The 14,020-nt window shown below is 41.6% G+C and overlaps 1 protein-coding gene across 1 annotated transcript; it reads left to right on the top strand.

Moving 5' to 3' along the window:
• On the top strand, positions 1-6,448 carry CFAP97D2 (CFAP97 domain containing 2). The gene is made up of 3 exons (XM_074572568.1): positions 1-93; positions 3,767-3,847; positions 6,326-6,448. Exons 1-3 carry the CDS (start codon positions 1-3, stop codon positions 6,446-6,448), a joined length of 297 nt encoding a protein of 98 aa, XP_074428669.1.
• Positions 6,449-14,020: the final 7,572 nt, after the last annotated feature.

The raw sequence follows: 14,020 nt of genomic DNA, 5'->3' as shown, positions 1-14,020 counted from the left end.
ATGCATCGAGCCTACCAGCCAATTTTACCATGTGGCAACAAATGCCTTCAGCTAAAATGGGACAAAGCAAAGTATGAAGAACACAAGAAAAGGGTAGGTAGAACTGTTTGATAAAGAGCAGAGGTCTTCACGAAAGAATAAGCTTACCCAAAAAGGCTACAGCATCTCTCTACTCATTCTTAATACTGTTATGAAGGCTACTGATCAGCAATAAGGTACAAGAGACATGTTTTAAGAATGCCCAGCAAATATAGGTATAGCTTTTGTGTCCATTTAGAGCTATCATAATGACGTTCACCAAATTTAGAAGTGAAAAAGATTTGATCGGTCATCTGCTCCAAATCAGTAATAATGCAGCACTGCTCCCTCTTTAAAATCCGTTAAGTAGCGAATACCATCAGCGATGATTCAACTGTATTGCTACCCTAGGAAGATTTTATCACAAAATAATTAGCTTTAATATGAAGAAATAGTTCTTCATTTTTTCCAGACTTGGTCTGGTTCATTAACTGTATAAAAATATCTCCCTTCCTTCCTTCCTTCCTTCCTTCCTTCCTTCCTTCCTTCCTTCCTTCCTTCCTTCCTTCCTTCCTTCCTTCCTTCCTTCCTTCCTTCCTTCCTTCCTTCCTTCCTTTCCTTCCTTCCTTCCTTCCTTCCTTCCTTTCCTTCCTTCCTTCCTTCCTTCCTTCCTTCCTTCCTTCCTTCCTTCCTTCCTTCCTTCCTTCCTCCCTCCCTCCCTCCCTCCCTCCCTCCCTCCTTCCTTCCATTGTTCCCATAATTTGACTTGCAGGTGCAAAAAAGTTAAAGATGAGGTAGAGAACTGAATTTGACATATTTTTCTAACAAAATTGATGATCTTGAAATAAATAAATTTCCTTCTGTGTGAATTAACCTCGAGAGGCTTACTATTGTATATAAGCATGCCTGTTTAAACAGTGGCTCTTTTAAAGCAGGGAACTGATATTAGTGTAGCTGAAATACTCTCGGCATCCGCTGTGCATACAGAACTCTTCTTTGTTCGGCATACAGAGCACTTCATACATGCGCTAAGGCATTCAGAGGCCAAGAATAGAGGTTGGATATCATCATGATATATAGCGAAGAAATGTATTTATAGCGAACAAAACATTTCCCACGACTCGAATTGGATTGCTCTTGGATTAAACACGAGTGTTAATTTCCGAGTGCAAGCAAAGAGAAAGAGTAACTATCATGTTGGGCAAAGGATGGCTTAGAAGGTACAGAATTTTGTTCCTTATTACAGGGTTCACACCCAGCTCAAGCAGTGACTAACAAGGTCTCTAATGGCCAAAGGGCGGCCTTTTCAAGTGCCCCTGTGTTGTCATGCTGCCATGCTCCTAAATTCCCACGCTAATTGCCTGGCAATTTCACCGTGCCTTTTGCTGGCATGAACTCAGGGTTGCTGCGGTGAACGCCAGCTGCAGGGCCCGTACCTGCGGGCTGGGGTAACTGAAGGCAGCAGGGCAATTCGGCAGGTTGTCCTGAAGGACACAGCCCACAAGTGGCACAGGCTTTTGCTCCGCCAAGAGAGACGAGGATGGCTCTGAGAAAAGGCTCTAAGAGCCTCTCCTTGGTGACGTGCAGGCTTTGCACTGAAGGAGATCACACACGCACACAAAAAAACCACCAAAAAACCTCAGCATGAGAGAAAGGGGAAAATAGGGAGCAAAGAAAAAAAGGTAACATACCAAAAAACCAAAAAAGGTACACTTCTTGGAGAAGACCACTAAAAGATGGCAATAGTTGGGGAAAATTTCCTCCATGATGCAAAGGTACAAAAAAATGCCAGCGTGTTTCTGTGTACACAAGAGCAAATATTTGGAGTCTCAATGATTTTGTTACTTTCTCTAATGGAAGAAAGGAACGGGGGTGGGGGGTGGGGAAACAGAGTTATATCTCCTCTCTGCAACATTCTGCATAGAATTAAAGATAAAATGGTTCCAAAACTACCATGGCTCTGTGAAATCCCACAACAGAGAGTAGGGTGAGTTTAGAAAGCACCAGGTTTTACCTTTTACTGTTATGCATATAAGGACAGAAGACAAATTTATCATAACACTTTCAGAAAACCATATTATAGTGATATGAATTCCACAGAAGAAATGTTATTTCTAAACCCACCTTTTGTTGTTCGAGTTTGAAACACTTTGCATATCTATAAATTGAAATCAGAATTTGCATAAATATCACATTTTATTCTTCACATTGTTGATTTCTACTGACTGATACAATAACAACCCTATTTTATAAATTGCATGTCATCTTAAAGTTATTTTTAAAATAACTTAATAGCATGATAATTTAAAGCACCTGAAGAAGCAGAGGAGATGGCAGCAGCAGAAGCCAAAACCGCCAAAACCCTGAGGGATTTACCAAGTTTAGTTCTGCTATCCAGTAAAAATCAGCTACTTAACATGATGGGATCTAGAAAGGATTAAGATGAGCACTCTCATCTCCCCCTTAAATGAGCTGGAGCCGAGAGCAGTTAGCCTCTTCTGGGATCCCACCTCCCCAGAGACGACTGCCACAAAAAAGCAGCTGAATGTTTTCACAGGAAGCCAAAGGGTTCAAGTGAATTTCAGCCAAAGCTAGAAACTACTAAACGTTGTCCCAGTCAATGCTGTAAATTATTCACCCCGTTATAAAAGAAAGGAACCTGTCCTGGTAGCATGTATGACAGGTCTGCCATCAGGGACTCAAGCCTGGTTCTTGGCTCATCACAAAGCTGCTACAGAAGGAGACGTGGAAAACTTCTGCTGCGCTCAGGCAGTGCCTTGGTCGTGCCCTGCTGCGTGGGGGTTGTGTTGGTGCTGTACCTGCTGCTCTTACTTGGCAGCCTCTTTTTTTTTTAAATAGCAAGTCTTTCTCTCTTCTTTCTGTATCACTGAGTCTGCCTGACACGGAACAGTTCAAGTATGAGGTATGACGGAGGGAGAATGTTTATCATGCGTATTTAATGACAAAAATCGTAGTACTATTTTAACCAATCCCATCTCACTCCCTGCAGGACCCCAGTCTGAGAGAGAGTGGTTTTCCCTCTAAATCCTGTCCCGCTCCGCTCCCTGTTACCAGCTTTTCTTCCACGGGGTTTCTTCAGTCCAAGACAGTTCACAGATTATTCTTCTTCCTTGTATACTGCATGGCTATTTAGGATAGGATGGTGATAAATATAACTGTGCCACTGAACTACCAACTCCAATTATTAGAATAATTAGATCCACTATTTGCTTTCGATGAGCATTCTAAAGTGCTAGTAAGAAGACACCTGGGAATACTTTCAACACAAGAAGTCCTTTTCCAGTATTGCTTACCTCTTTCTGGCAGCATCCTAAATGTGCATCCCTTCGGAAGATCTGGCCCAGTTTAGGAGTACCTAAGGCTTTCTTATACCAGCCTTTTTATTTCTGCCTATTTATGGATGCCTAATAAAAACTGCCTGCCTTCTCTTAGATAGTCTTTCCTGTATCATAACATCAAGAGCACTGTAACTGGACTATTTGTATTTTTACATTTCTCCAACATAAAGAGCACTTTGCATCTCCAGTGCAAAAAAACCTGCTTTTAACATTTTCCTTTCCCACTACTCTTCTTCTGGGCAAGTCTGGCTTTGCTGATGTAATGAATCATATGTTTCATAGCATTGCTGCTGGTTAACAAAACAGAACATGAGAATTTAAAGATCTCCCGTAATGATATGCAAGGGTATTTCCAACAAAAATGGATAAACATTTCATTTCTATTGCAGATCCAAGCAGCAAAACCATTAGTGGACGCAAGCGCCCCTGCAATATACAGCCACCTTCATCTGAAGTTAGGGGAACTGAAGGTATAATATTGGTTATATATACACAAGCACGCTTACCTTCACATCTCCTCTCAAAGAAAGCAAAGAGACAACCAGATGGTCACAGTTTCAGGGCCTTTTGGTTTTTTTCCTCAGTGCAGTGATTGTTGCAACAGGACTATCAGGATGCACGAATAGCCACATTAAATAACTTATTTTATCTTTATGATTATTGATGAAATCAAAGGGCTTCAGATTAACAAGTGCTAAAGCGTTCAAATAGCCTCCTAAAAGGTACTTCTGCACAACCATGAAAAAAACGTCGCAAATAACAAGAATAGCACAATCATCAAGATACACACAGAGCAATGCACTGAATAGTAGGATGTTAACATATTCAAAGCACAAGAAATAACAATGGGTAGCCCTGACTGGCAGTTATCCTTCAAAATCTTACTGCTCCCAAGAGGCAAATTTTTATTAAAAGATGAGAGTGGAAAATAAATGGTTACCTAATTAACCCTGCTCACTAAAAGGAAACAACAATGATTTAAAAAAAACAAAATGTGAGCACAGTAGAAAATACGTGCAGCTAAACCCTGTCAAAGACTTAATTTCCAACACAGTGCCCCTCAAGCAATGGGAGCATTGCCCATGTAAGGACTTCAGAATTAATTTCCTTAAAATTGTTTATCATCTCACTGTGTGACTTAATAATCCCCAGGCACCTTAAAATCATTTCGCTAGCAAAACAATTCATTTCTCCTCCATGCGTAAAATCATATGCTATATTAGGATGTGGATTCAGTTGCTGCGGTTAATTTTTTTCCTATTACTGTAAAAATAACACTGATAAATTTTCTTTGAAAATGAAACATTGCATACCTCCCCCCCCGCCCCGAGGTTAACAAAACCCCCACCAACAGGAACTGACTACTCTTAGGCATGTTCCTTTGAACTACAGGTCCTGATACTTGGAAGTGAGACTGTGGTCCTAGTCTCTTTCTCATCCTCCTCCTTTCCAAACTGCTACAGAAAGAAGGAAAAATAAAACCTCTGATGTTGCAATCTTCTAGTAACCAGTTCTTCTTTACCCTCGTTCCCCTCAAGGTTATTCAGAGCCTGATGGGATTACTTAATGCGCCAGTTTTAGGTCCTTTTATACTTCAGTGTGACCAGCGTCTGACCTGCTTTGGTTATAAACCCCAGCAAACAAGGCAGATGCAGTAGATTCCCTACAGTAACCTGCTACTCTAACATTAGCCACTCAAAACCATCAGAGCGGGATGAGCAGGATTCCCTATTCATTTCATACAGGACGTGCAATATCTTTGGAGTGCCTAGAATCAAATATGGGGAAAAAAAGGAGGAGAACGGAGAAGAGTGAATTAGTATGCTCAAAACAAGCCTATTTATTCAGTGGTTCTGTTCTGAGAGGCTTTTGAGAATGTGATGTTGAAGTCCAGCTATGAAAAGAGTGGCTTTTTCCCTGCTTTCCTCCATCCAGCCTCCCCCCGGTTACCTCCAACTCAATCCGGCTGGAGAAGGCATTCTCGGGACTCAGGTAACTTTGAAAATAAGTTTTTCTCTTCACCTCTCCCCCATTTCTTCCCAATCCCCACAAACACACTTTTAGCATGGATTTGTGTTCTTCAAAAAACAATACGGTAACATTTTTTATGAATTAGACAATGCCCCCGGATATCCAAAGGGGTTCTCCCTCCTCCACTGGACTCCCTCAATTTTCATCACACTTTTGACACTATGGTACTTTGCCCATTATACAGTTAATTTCAGAGATTATTAATAATCTTCCATTTTAAAACTGAAGTTAAAGAGACTTAAAATCATGCTAAGGATGAACAGAGCTAGCTTACACTGCCTCATACGTCTCTCTCCATGTGTTCGTCACACCCAGTTGTTGCTTCTCTCCTTACACTGGCCTGCAACCCCTCCAGGACAAAAATGGCCTACAACTGGACCTCATCCAAATCTCACTGAAGTCAATGGAAAAATTACCGTTTCATCCAAAGCCCACCAAAGAGAACAGAAAGACTCCCACTGTGTTCAGAGGAGCCCGGATGAGTCCCATCATGTGTTTGTACAGTGTCCGTCACCGTTGCCTAGATTTTGACGAGAGTCTACGAAGGCTGCTAGAGACACAAGTGATAGCGGTGATCCTGGAAAATACACTGACAAATATTTATAGAAATTCTGCTTATACTGATGAAATGCATTTGCTAATCACACAAGCTGCTGCTGCTGTGGTTGCAGGAAAGTGTTTCAGGGTCAAATCCACAGCATTGCAATGGGCTTTCTCTCATTGCATCACCCTTAAAATGGTGAAACAAAGGGTTCTCTCAACACTAGTAGAGTTCTACCTGATTGGTGTCTGTCACACTCTGTGAGAGAAGGGGACAGCCATTTTGAACACTCTGTTAGGTATCCATGGTACATCACTGCTGCTTGCTATGGCCTTGTGAAAACAGAAGCATTTCTTTATCCATTCTGTAAACAAAGTTGGAGGAAGACCGACTTTCTGTCATCGAAAGAGACAACCATTTGCTGCTGGAGAAGATGTCCTGCATCATAAGAACAAAGGGACAAATTGACAACAAAAATGATGCTAAGGCCAAAAGGTAACATCAGCAGCACTATTTCTATGTGGTTATCAAGTTACCTCCCCAGTGACAAACATAGCTAAGGATAAACTGCTCTGTGAGGACACGTATTTTAAAAGGCAGCCTAAGGTATAATCAACACTTCAGAAAGCCATTTGCTTGCCCCGTCACATGAAATCCAATGCCGGGTCATTTTCCTCCTACCTTCTGTTGAAGAGAAGATGGCTTTAAAATAGTTTTTCGGTTTAATAACTGAGGGAATGAAAAAAAAAAAGGGGGGGAGGGGGAATGAGAGAGAAAGAACATTGCCCTACTTTTAAGGGAAATAAATGAAGTAAACCTATTATGCCTCAGCAAAGCTGTTGTTCCTGCTGAGTGAGTCATTGCTGCTGACTTTGCCAGTTTTTCCTACAGACACCACCGGAAAGAGGGAGATCCAAAGCTTAGAGATGAAATAAAAACAGAGCAAAGAACAGAAATAAAATTAAAAAGAAAAGTGGAGCAGGAAGCAGGCAGAAGTGAAAACATAATTTACTGCTCAAAGGACACTAAGCAAAATACGCCTTGAGGATTTATCACTGGAGAGAACCACCTAACATATTTTTGCTTCAGGAGGAAATTCACACCCCGAATAGGGCACAGCAAACCAGTCAACAGCAGGGACAGGCTTTTGAAGTGAAGAGAATGGTTTGTATAACTCAGGTGGCAGCTGTTACCTCCTGTGATTCATTTATGGATGACTTCATGACAGACCGACTGCTCATCAGGCCATGAAGTGTCTCCAGACACCAACATGCAGCTCAGGTGCAAGTGACCTAGGTAGAACTCACTACAAGTCACCGTCACGAATATCCTGACATTTGCACAGTTCCTTGGGAAGACAGAAGTGATTTGAAACAGAGTTGGTCATGTTCACGTCATGCAAATCCACATCATAGCACTTATGGTTTGTCACTAGTGAATAATACCCAGATCAGTGCAGGCATCAACAAGCATCAGTTAACTCGGCTGCTGAAGGTGTGACTCCGTAAGATACGGAAGGAGCAGAGCATCCTTCCCCCTTTTCATTCCCTCTCTCCCTTCCTGATTCAAGTGGCAAACTCTGGTTGTTTTCTTTGGATCAACTCTGGTTTTCATCAATCCTCTCCATTAGCTAGTTAAACTTGAGACAGCAGCAGAAAACTAACCCAACAAAAACAAACAAACCTGGAGGGTTTTTCTGCTGCTTTCTGCAAAGTGATGAATTCCAGGGCTGGTGCAAGGCGGGGAGAAGACCACACAGCTGGGAGCAGCGGGGAGGTGAGCAGGGGAAGGAAAAGAGCAAGTCCTTCCTTTTTTGGTGAAAGGAGGCCACTACGAGATCAGCTCGGCTGCCTGGGAAATTACAGTCTAAGAAATCACAGAAAGTTTCCAAGGTGTTTGAGGCAATCTCTGTTATCTGTGCTTATGTCTGTTATCTTCATGCTTCCCAACTCGGTTCATCAGGTTTGTACACAAATTAAATGTATAAAGCAAAGTAACTGAAATTGATCGTTAAGGGTCTCAGACACCGGCCATGCCCTCACCTACAGTACTGCACTACAGCAATGCCAAGATGGGAGGGTTGGCGTTAATCCAAGATAAAACTAGCATTTTTCCTCTTGTAGAATATACCAAACCCCCATACAGGCAGGGCTGCGTTTGGAAGATACTGAACAAAGACTATCCTCTTAAGAAGGACAAAAGGATTGGGTTGCAAGGGACAGTTAATGCAGATCAAGGAGGAGCAAGTCCCTGTAGGAGAGGTATAAAACCTTAGGCAAATTTTCCCCTGACACAAGATTGACAGATATTTCGCATTCTGGGTTCCTAGATGTGGGAACATGAACAAGCATGAAGAAGTCTGATTCCGCTTACATGGTTTTCCTCTCTAGTTTAAATGGAGAAAAACGAAAGCAGGAGCTGCGGAGAGAGAACCAAGAGAACCGCGCTATTCTGGATAGAATTACAAAGTCCCCGCCTCAGTATCAAGTTCAGCAATGGCATGAGGATTGGCGACGAGCTGAAAAATACATGGCCAATGTTGCGCCATATCCTCGTGGGCGGTGTAAATCACAGAGCCAAAAGGTAGCCCTGAGCTTCTGTTCTTTCCTTCCCAGTTATTTCCAGATCGGAACTGCCCATACAGTGTCTTTTGCTGCGCTTTTGTGCTGGGGATTAACTGCACGCGGCAGCCAGCCGCGCAATTAACAGCCTTTCATTTATACAGCCACTCTTATCGAATGAATCCCAGAGCGCTCGTCAGACTTTATTAGGTGACTTGTAAGTGCTGTACTTCCTACAATCAGACTGTCCACCACAGAGAGACGGTGCTTTCAGAAATAAATCTAAAAATAATTTTTTTAAAAAAAGAAGCAATGGCTTACCAGTTCCCTGAGAGAAACAGCCAAACACTGCAGCAATATTTAAGGTGACCAAGTGGGCGTATGCACTGAGGGCTCCAAAACCCACGCTGGCCATTCTGAGCAAATTAACCAGCTTCTTCTTTTCATTAGTTACAGAGGTAAAGAAAACGACAGCAAAACAGCTATATGAGGTATTAGCAAGCTTTCCCAGAGAAAGAAAATTGACCGCCTTTAACCTTTCCACATCCAAACTCCCTGGCTTTGAGCCCACTAACTCCCAAACTCCCAACTTTCCTCCCAAACCAGAGGGAAGCCGCAGCACTGCCCACCAGGCAAGGAACTGGCATCAGCTCTGCCTTTCCCCATCCTCCCTGTCCCCTTGGACTGCTGGGCCTCCATGGTCACGTGTCGTGATTTGGGAGGGATGTCCTCTGTCAGGCGAGTCTGATTCAATACATATGGGTGTTGCTCAGCCCCTATATTCACTAACTTACCTTACCTCTAGCCTGAGGCCGCTGAAATAAATCTTTTTGAAGTCTGTAGTTTCTGAACATATGTAAAAAGATTTTCAAATGTGTAGCTCATCCGTATCTATCTGAGTCTTCGGAGGACAGTAAGTAGTATTTCTTTTATCCCAGGACTATCCTTCTGCCAAATCTTTGGTCCCAGTTCTAATTCCAGAGGATTTGCTCAGGAGACGCAAAGCATTCAAAAGAAAAAGCAATAAAAATTCTGGCATTGTAAAAAAGAAACAGAACCTCTCACCAGCTTCTGTCCGGAGACCATTCTTGAACGCAGCCATCTCATTTTTAATAAAGATTTCCAAAACTATTCAATCTGAGGCAGAAAGCAAGTATAGAAAGCTTCAACCCAAACAGGTAAGACTTGACAAAGAAGTAAGCAACTAAAAGAGAGGCTTCTACAATGGAAAAAATTAGGCAGCTTTAATTACTGTGGAAGTATCATTACAAGTCAAAGAAATACATTAAAAATAGCAAGGTTGTAAAGCAAGGTGCTCCATAATCAGAAAATACAAAAATTATGGCTGTAAGATATTTTTTCAGGTATTCATATGTTCAACTTTTGATTTTGGCAGATTTTTATAAATGCATAAATAAATTCTCATAGAGAACTAAATACATCCTGCAACCTTCCCCACATAACTGCTAAGTCTGTGTTCCGTAATGAACAGGTACTAGAACACCTGTAAGAAGCAGTCACTAGAAAACACTTTTTTCCAGTTTCCAGAATCAAGGCAGTGGCAGGCTCTTTATTTTACATACATTTATACTGATATCTCTCTTTTCTGGCAGGAAGGGGAATTTAAAAAGAAAAACATCTAAACAAGCCAGAAAAAGAGAAAAGCAACTGAAAGAAGAAGGTGTGAAGAGTAAGAGGAAGGAAAAAGAAAGAGAACATGTCCGCCACAGAAAGGGAAAGAACAACTAGAACAAGACAGCGTTCCAGAAATAGCATTATTCCACTAGTCTCCTGTGAAAGCAATTTAGGAAGTAGCAAAGGGCTCTTACTCCATCTTGGATAACAATGGCATTTGGAAATGTTACTGTCCTCGCTGCTTTTATTCTGGAAGCAATTCCTTTCCTGGCATGGTGGACCAGCAAAACAGGGGCTTGCGGGCTCATTTTGTGATTGCGACCCTGTGCATCAGCATACTTTGGTTTCTGCAGTTTAAGTTAAAATGACGCTGTTCCTATGCAGGTGGTAATTTCTAGCATCGGAAAAGACTGGACTTGTGAGGGTGATAACCTTTTCAACTATGCAGCTGAACTCAGAAAATATTACAGGCAGACCTCCAGCTTGAGCTGGGATGCCTGGGAGAAGCAGGTGGAAGGACTCATGGTTTAGGATACCAGAAGTTCAAGTATTCTGTAAGAGTGTAGATATTTAACACACCGCGTATTCAGTGTAGTGAAAAAAGCATAAAGCAGAATAGCATAAAAGCCACTTCCTTTATAATTACCAACAAAACTCCTTTGAGTTTATAAAAGCTAGCAAAGAAGGAGCCTAACTGGGAAAAGGATTGTAGCAGAGCTAATTGATCCGATTCAGATTAGGGTTTTTTCCCCACGTGACAATTTTCATCTCAGTACCCAAAGCCTCTCCAGTGAGGACCCAGTTGGGCAACAGTAAATACTCCAGAGTGAGGGTTTTGGAAAGTCTCCAGAGGCTCTCTGAAGGCTCCCTCGACCAACACCCGCCCAGCACAGCAGGAGTGACCACTTCCTTCTTTACTCATGATTTTATGCAGCTTTTGTGTCAGCCACAGTAATTGCATTCACAGAGCAAAACTACTAAAAATACATGAAATTTGCTTCTAGCTTCCGTTTTAATGGGATTTAGCAGCTTGAAACGCGGAGAAACAGCACCACGTGACCCATTGGCTCTCTGCATGTTACAATCTACCACTCTTTTAGACCACCATTGATCTACAGTTCAGGGGACAGACGCTTCCGTCCTGAAATGTATATTCTGCATTATGTATTTTTAAATTCCACTTCTTCAAAAGAAACTGTGTATTAAAAGTACAAACTGATCTTAGCATAGCCGAGGAGGGTAGCAGCAGTTCTCTGGGAAGAGGTATCAACCGAAAGCGAGCAGGAAGGAAGAAGTATCAGCTCTTGCTTTATCTGAAATAGAATTTAATCTGTAATCATTTTGGAGGCTGACAGCTTTCCAAGCAGACACCCCAGCAATAACTATTTACTTCCTGGCACTTGGAAATGCTTTCTAAGACATTTTCTCCTTTCTCATTTGCAATATGGTTTAGTGAGTAATGTTTGAAATGCTAATGATGAAAACTTACTTTCGGAAGCACAGAAACTCTAAAATACAGGACTACGTCTTTATAGTCCTGAACTGAGAGTAGAAATAACAGCTACCATAACCCCCAACTCTCCAATACTTCAGTGACTCTGCCGTAAAACTGCAAACTCCTCACTTCAGAAAATTCACAGCTTCCCATGGCAGGATCCCCAAACCCACCACACTAGAAAGAAAAGCTTCACCATACCTCAGTGCCTGGGTCGAGAAGGAAAAAGGGTTCTTGTTTGCCCAAAGCAATTGTGGAACTGACCCGATGTGCTGTGGCAATGTACGTCCTAGAGCGCATTGGGTATGCCCAGACCCAGCGTAGAGGGGGTGACCCCCAGGCAGCGTCCAGCCGCAGGGCTCTGTGGCTCTCAAGCCACCGGCCAGGATGGGACGGTGCCAGGACAGACAAACTCAGCCTTTGTTGTGCACCTCTGTTACAGCAATCGCACCGGGGAAGCACGCGTCGGCTCTTCCCTCGTTTCTAAAAGAAGGGTTACGCACCCTATAAACAAGAGCCAAAAAGACAGTAATTTAATGAACCAAAACTTCCTTCGCTATCAGAAGGAAGATGACAGCTTGGCTTTAATAGCAGTTCTGTTTTTTAATGAAAACATCCAGTGCCCTTGTGGCTGTACTCAAACACATCTAAAGTCCCCTGCTTCACGTGGTTCCAGGTTGGATCATCAAGTCACTCTGTAAGGGGCCAGCTATCCCTTACAATTTATATCATTGAACCAAACTAAATTCTTGTTTCCTTTTCTTCTTTAAAAGATTCAGATTGGGATGATAATAACCTAGAATGTTTGATCAAATGCCACTTGCCTTGTAATTAAGTAGAAATGTCGCTCTCTTCAAATCCCTGGCTCCAACGTTAAAATGCTTTGCTACTAAAACACTGGTATGATTACCAGCCAAATACTTGAAACAAAAGAGAACTAAAGTACCACCATAAAAAAGAGTGTTAAGAGTTACAGGAAATGTTAATGTGAGTGACAGATTCTGCTTGCATTTGCACTATTGTCAATCCAGACTAGCAGCCTTATCTTTACTGAAATTGCTGTGGATATAAAAACCTCCTATTAAGAAACCATGTCAAAAGAAAACTCGTGATGCAGTTTTAATGATGGCTGGGCTGAGCGTCACTACCAGCTCACGGCCACGGGAAACAAGAAGTCACTTTCCCCCTTTTAGCCCTCTCCTTGCTCCCCTTTTGCATTCTGTTTATCTCACACCAATAGTTGTGCTCTTTAAACCCCAAGCAAGGTCAGGTCCAGGATAAAAGGAAAACCTCTTCTCTTCTCTTCTCTTCTCTTCTCTTCTCTTCTCTTCTCTTCTCTTCTCTTCTCTTCTCTTCTCTTCTCTTCTCTTTTCCTTTCTTTTCTTTTCTTTTCCTTTCTTTTCTTTTCTTTTTTCTTTTCTTTTCAGAAAGGAGAATAGTTTTCCAGTGGGTTAATGTGTTGAATCAGTTCATTGAAGACTAATTTAAGATTAAGACCACAGCTTATGCAAGGAAGAAGTAAAGGCACATATTCCTTCAGTAAAGTGAAAAAATGGTTAATCACAGCCTAGCAGTATTTAACACCAAAATAGTTCTCCTAACGGTCAATAGAAACACATGGCGCTCAGCAAAATGGTTGCAACTCAATAATCCATGTTGGTTACCGTGGAAAATTTATGAATATAGACACAATCAGGGTCTGTCCAAGTTAGGAATGACTAATCTGGTATTCACCACCACCCCCCTTTTAACTGGACAAACACCAAGTATAAGGGTATTCATTTTATTATTTCTCTATATTTACCACATTAAAAGGAATATTACTTAAATATTCCTGAATTATTGTTCTTTTTCTTTTTTTTTAAAAACATGGATTTTTTTATGGTTTCAGGACAAAACTATTCAACTGGGTTTCCAGGCCCAGAGTTTAAGCAAGAATAGTGAGTTGAAATCATATAGCCTGCAGTTTATATAAATACATAAATAAAGCAGGCCTTCAAAAAATGTTGCACTTATTGCATTAAAAGTTGTGAAGCTGAAATCTGAATTGTGAATCTTATTTGCGTTGTAGTTACAGAACATGCAAGGTTCATGTTTCAAGTTTTCCTGTGCTCTTACGAAGTTAAGAAACCTTCTTTTTGAGCGTGACACTTGACACCCCAGCAGGAACTTGACTTTAAAAAAAAAAAAAAGGTACCACAAAAGTTGTAATAAAACTGTAACAGTGAGGATCTTTGTTCCTTCCCAACACTCATGTTTGACTCTCCTTGCTAACCTCACTGAAGTCAGCTTAATTGCTCTATGTTTTAAATGTGTTTCTAAAATAAAAGGTAGGGTTTATTTAGAAGGAACGTGGTATATGTAGTAACACACTTAACTT

Source organism: Larus michahellis, chromosome 1, assembly GCF_964199755.1.
Source record: "Larus michahellis chromosome 1, bLarMic1.1, whole genome shotgun sequence".
NCBI lineage: Eukaryota > Metazoa > Chordata > Aves > Charadriiformes > Laridae > Larus > Larus michahellis.
This window is presented reverse-complemented; position numbering and strand designations above follow the sequence as displayed.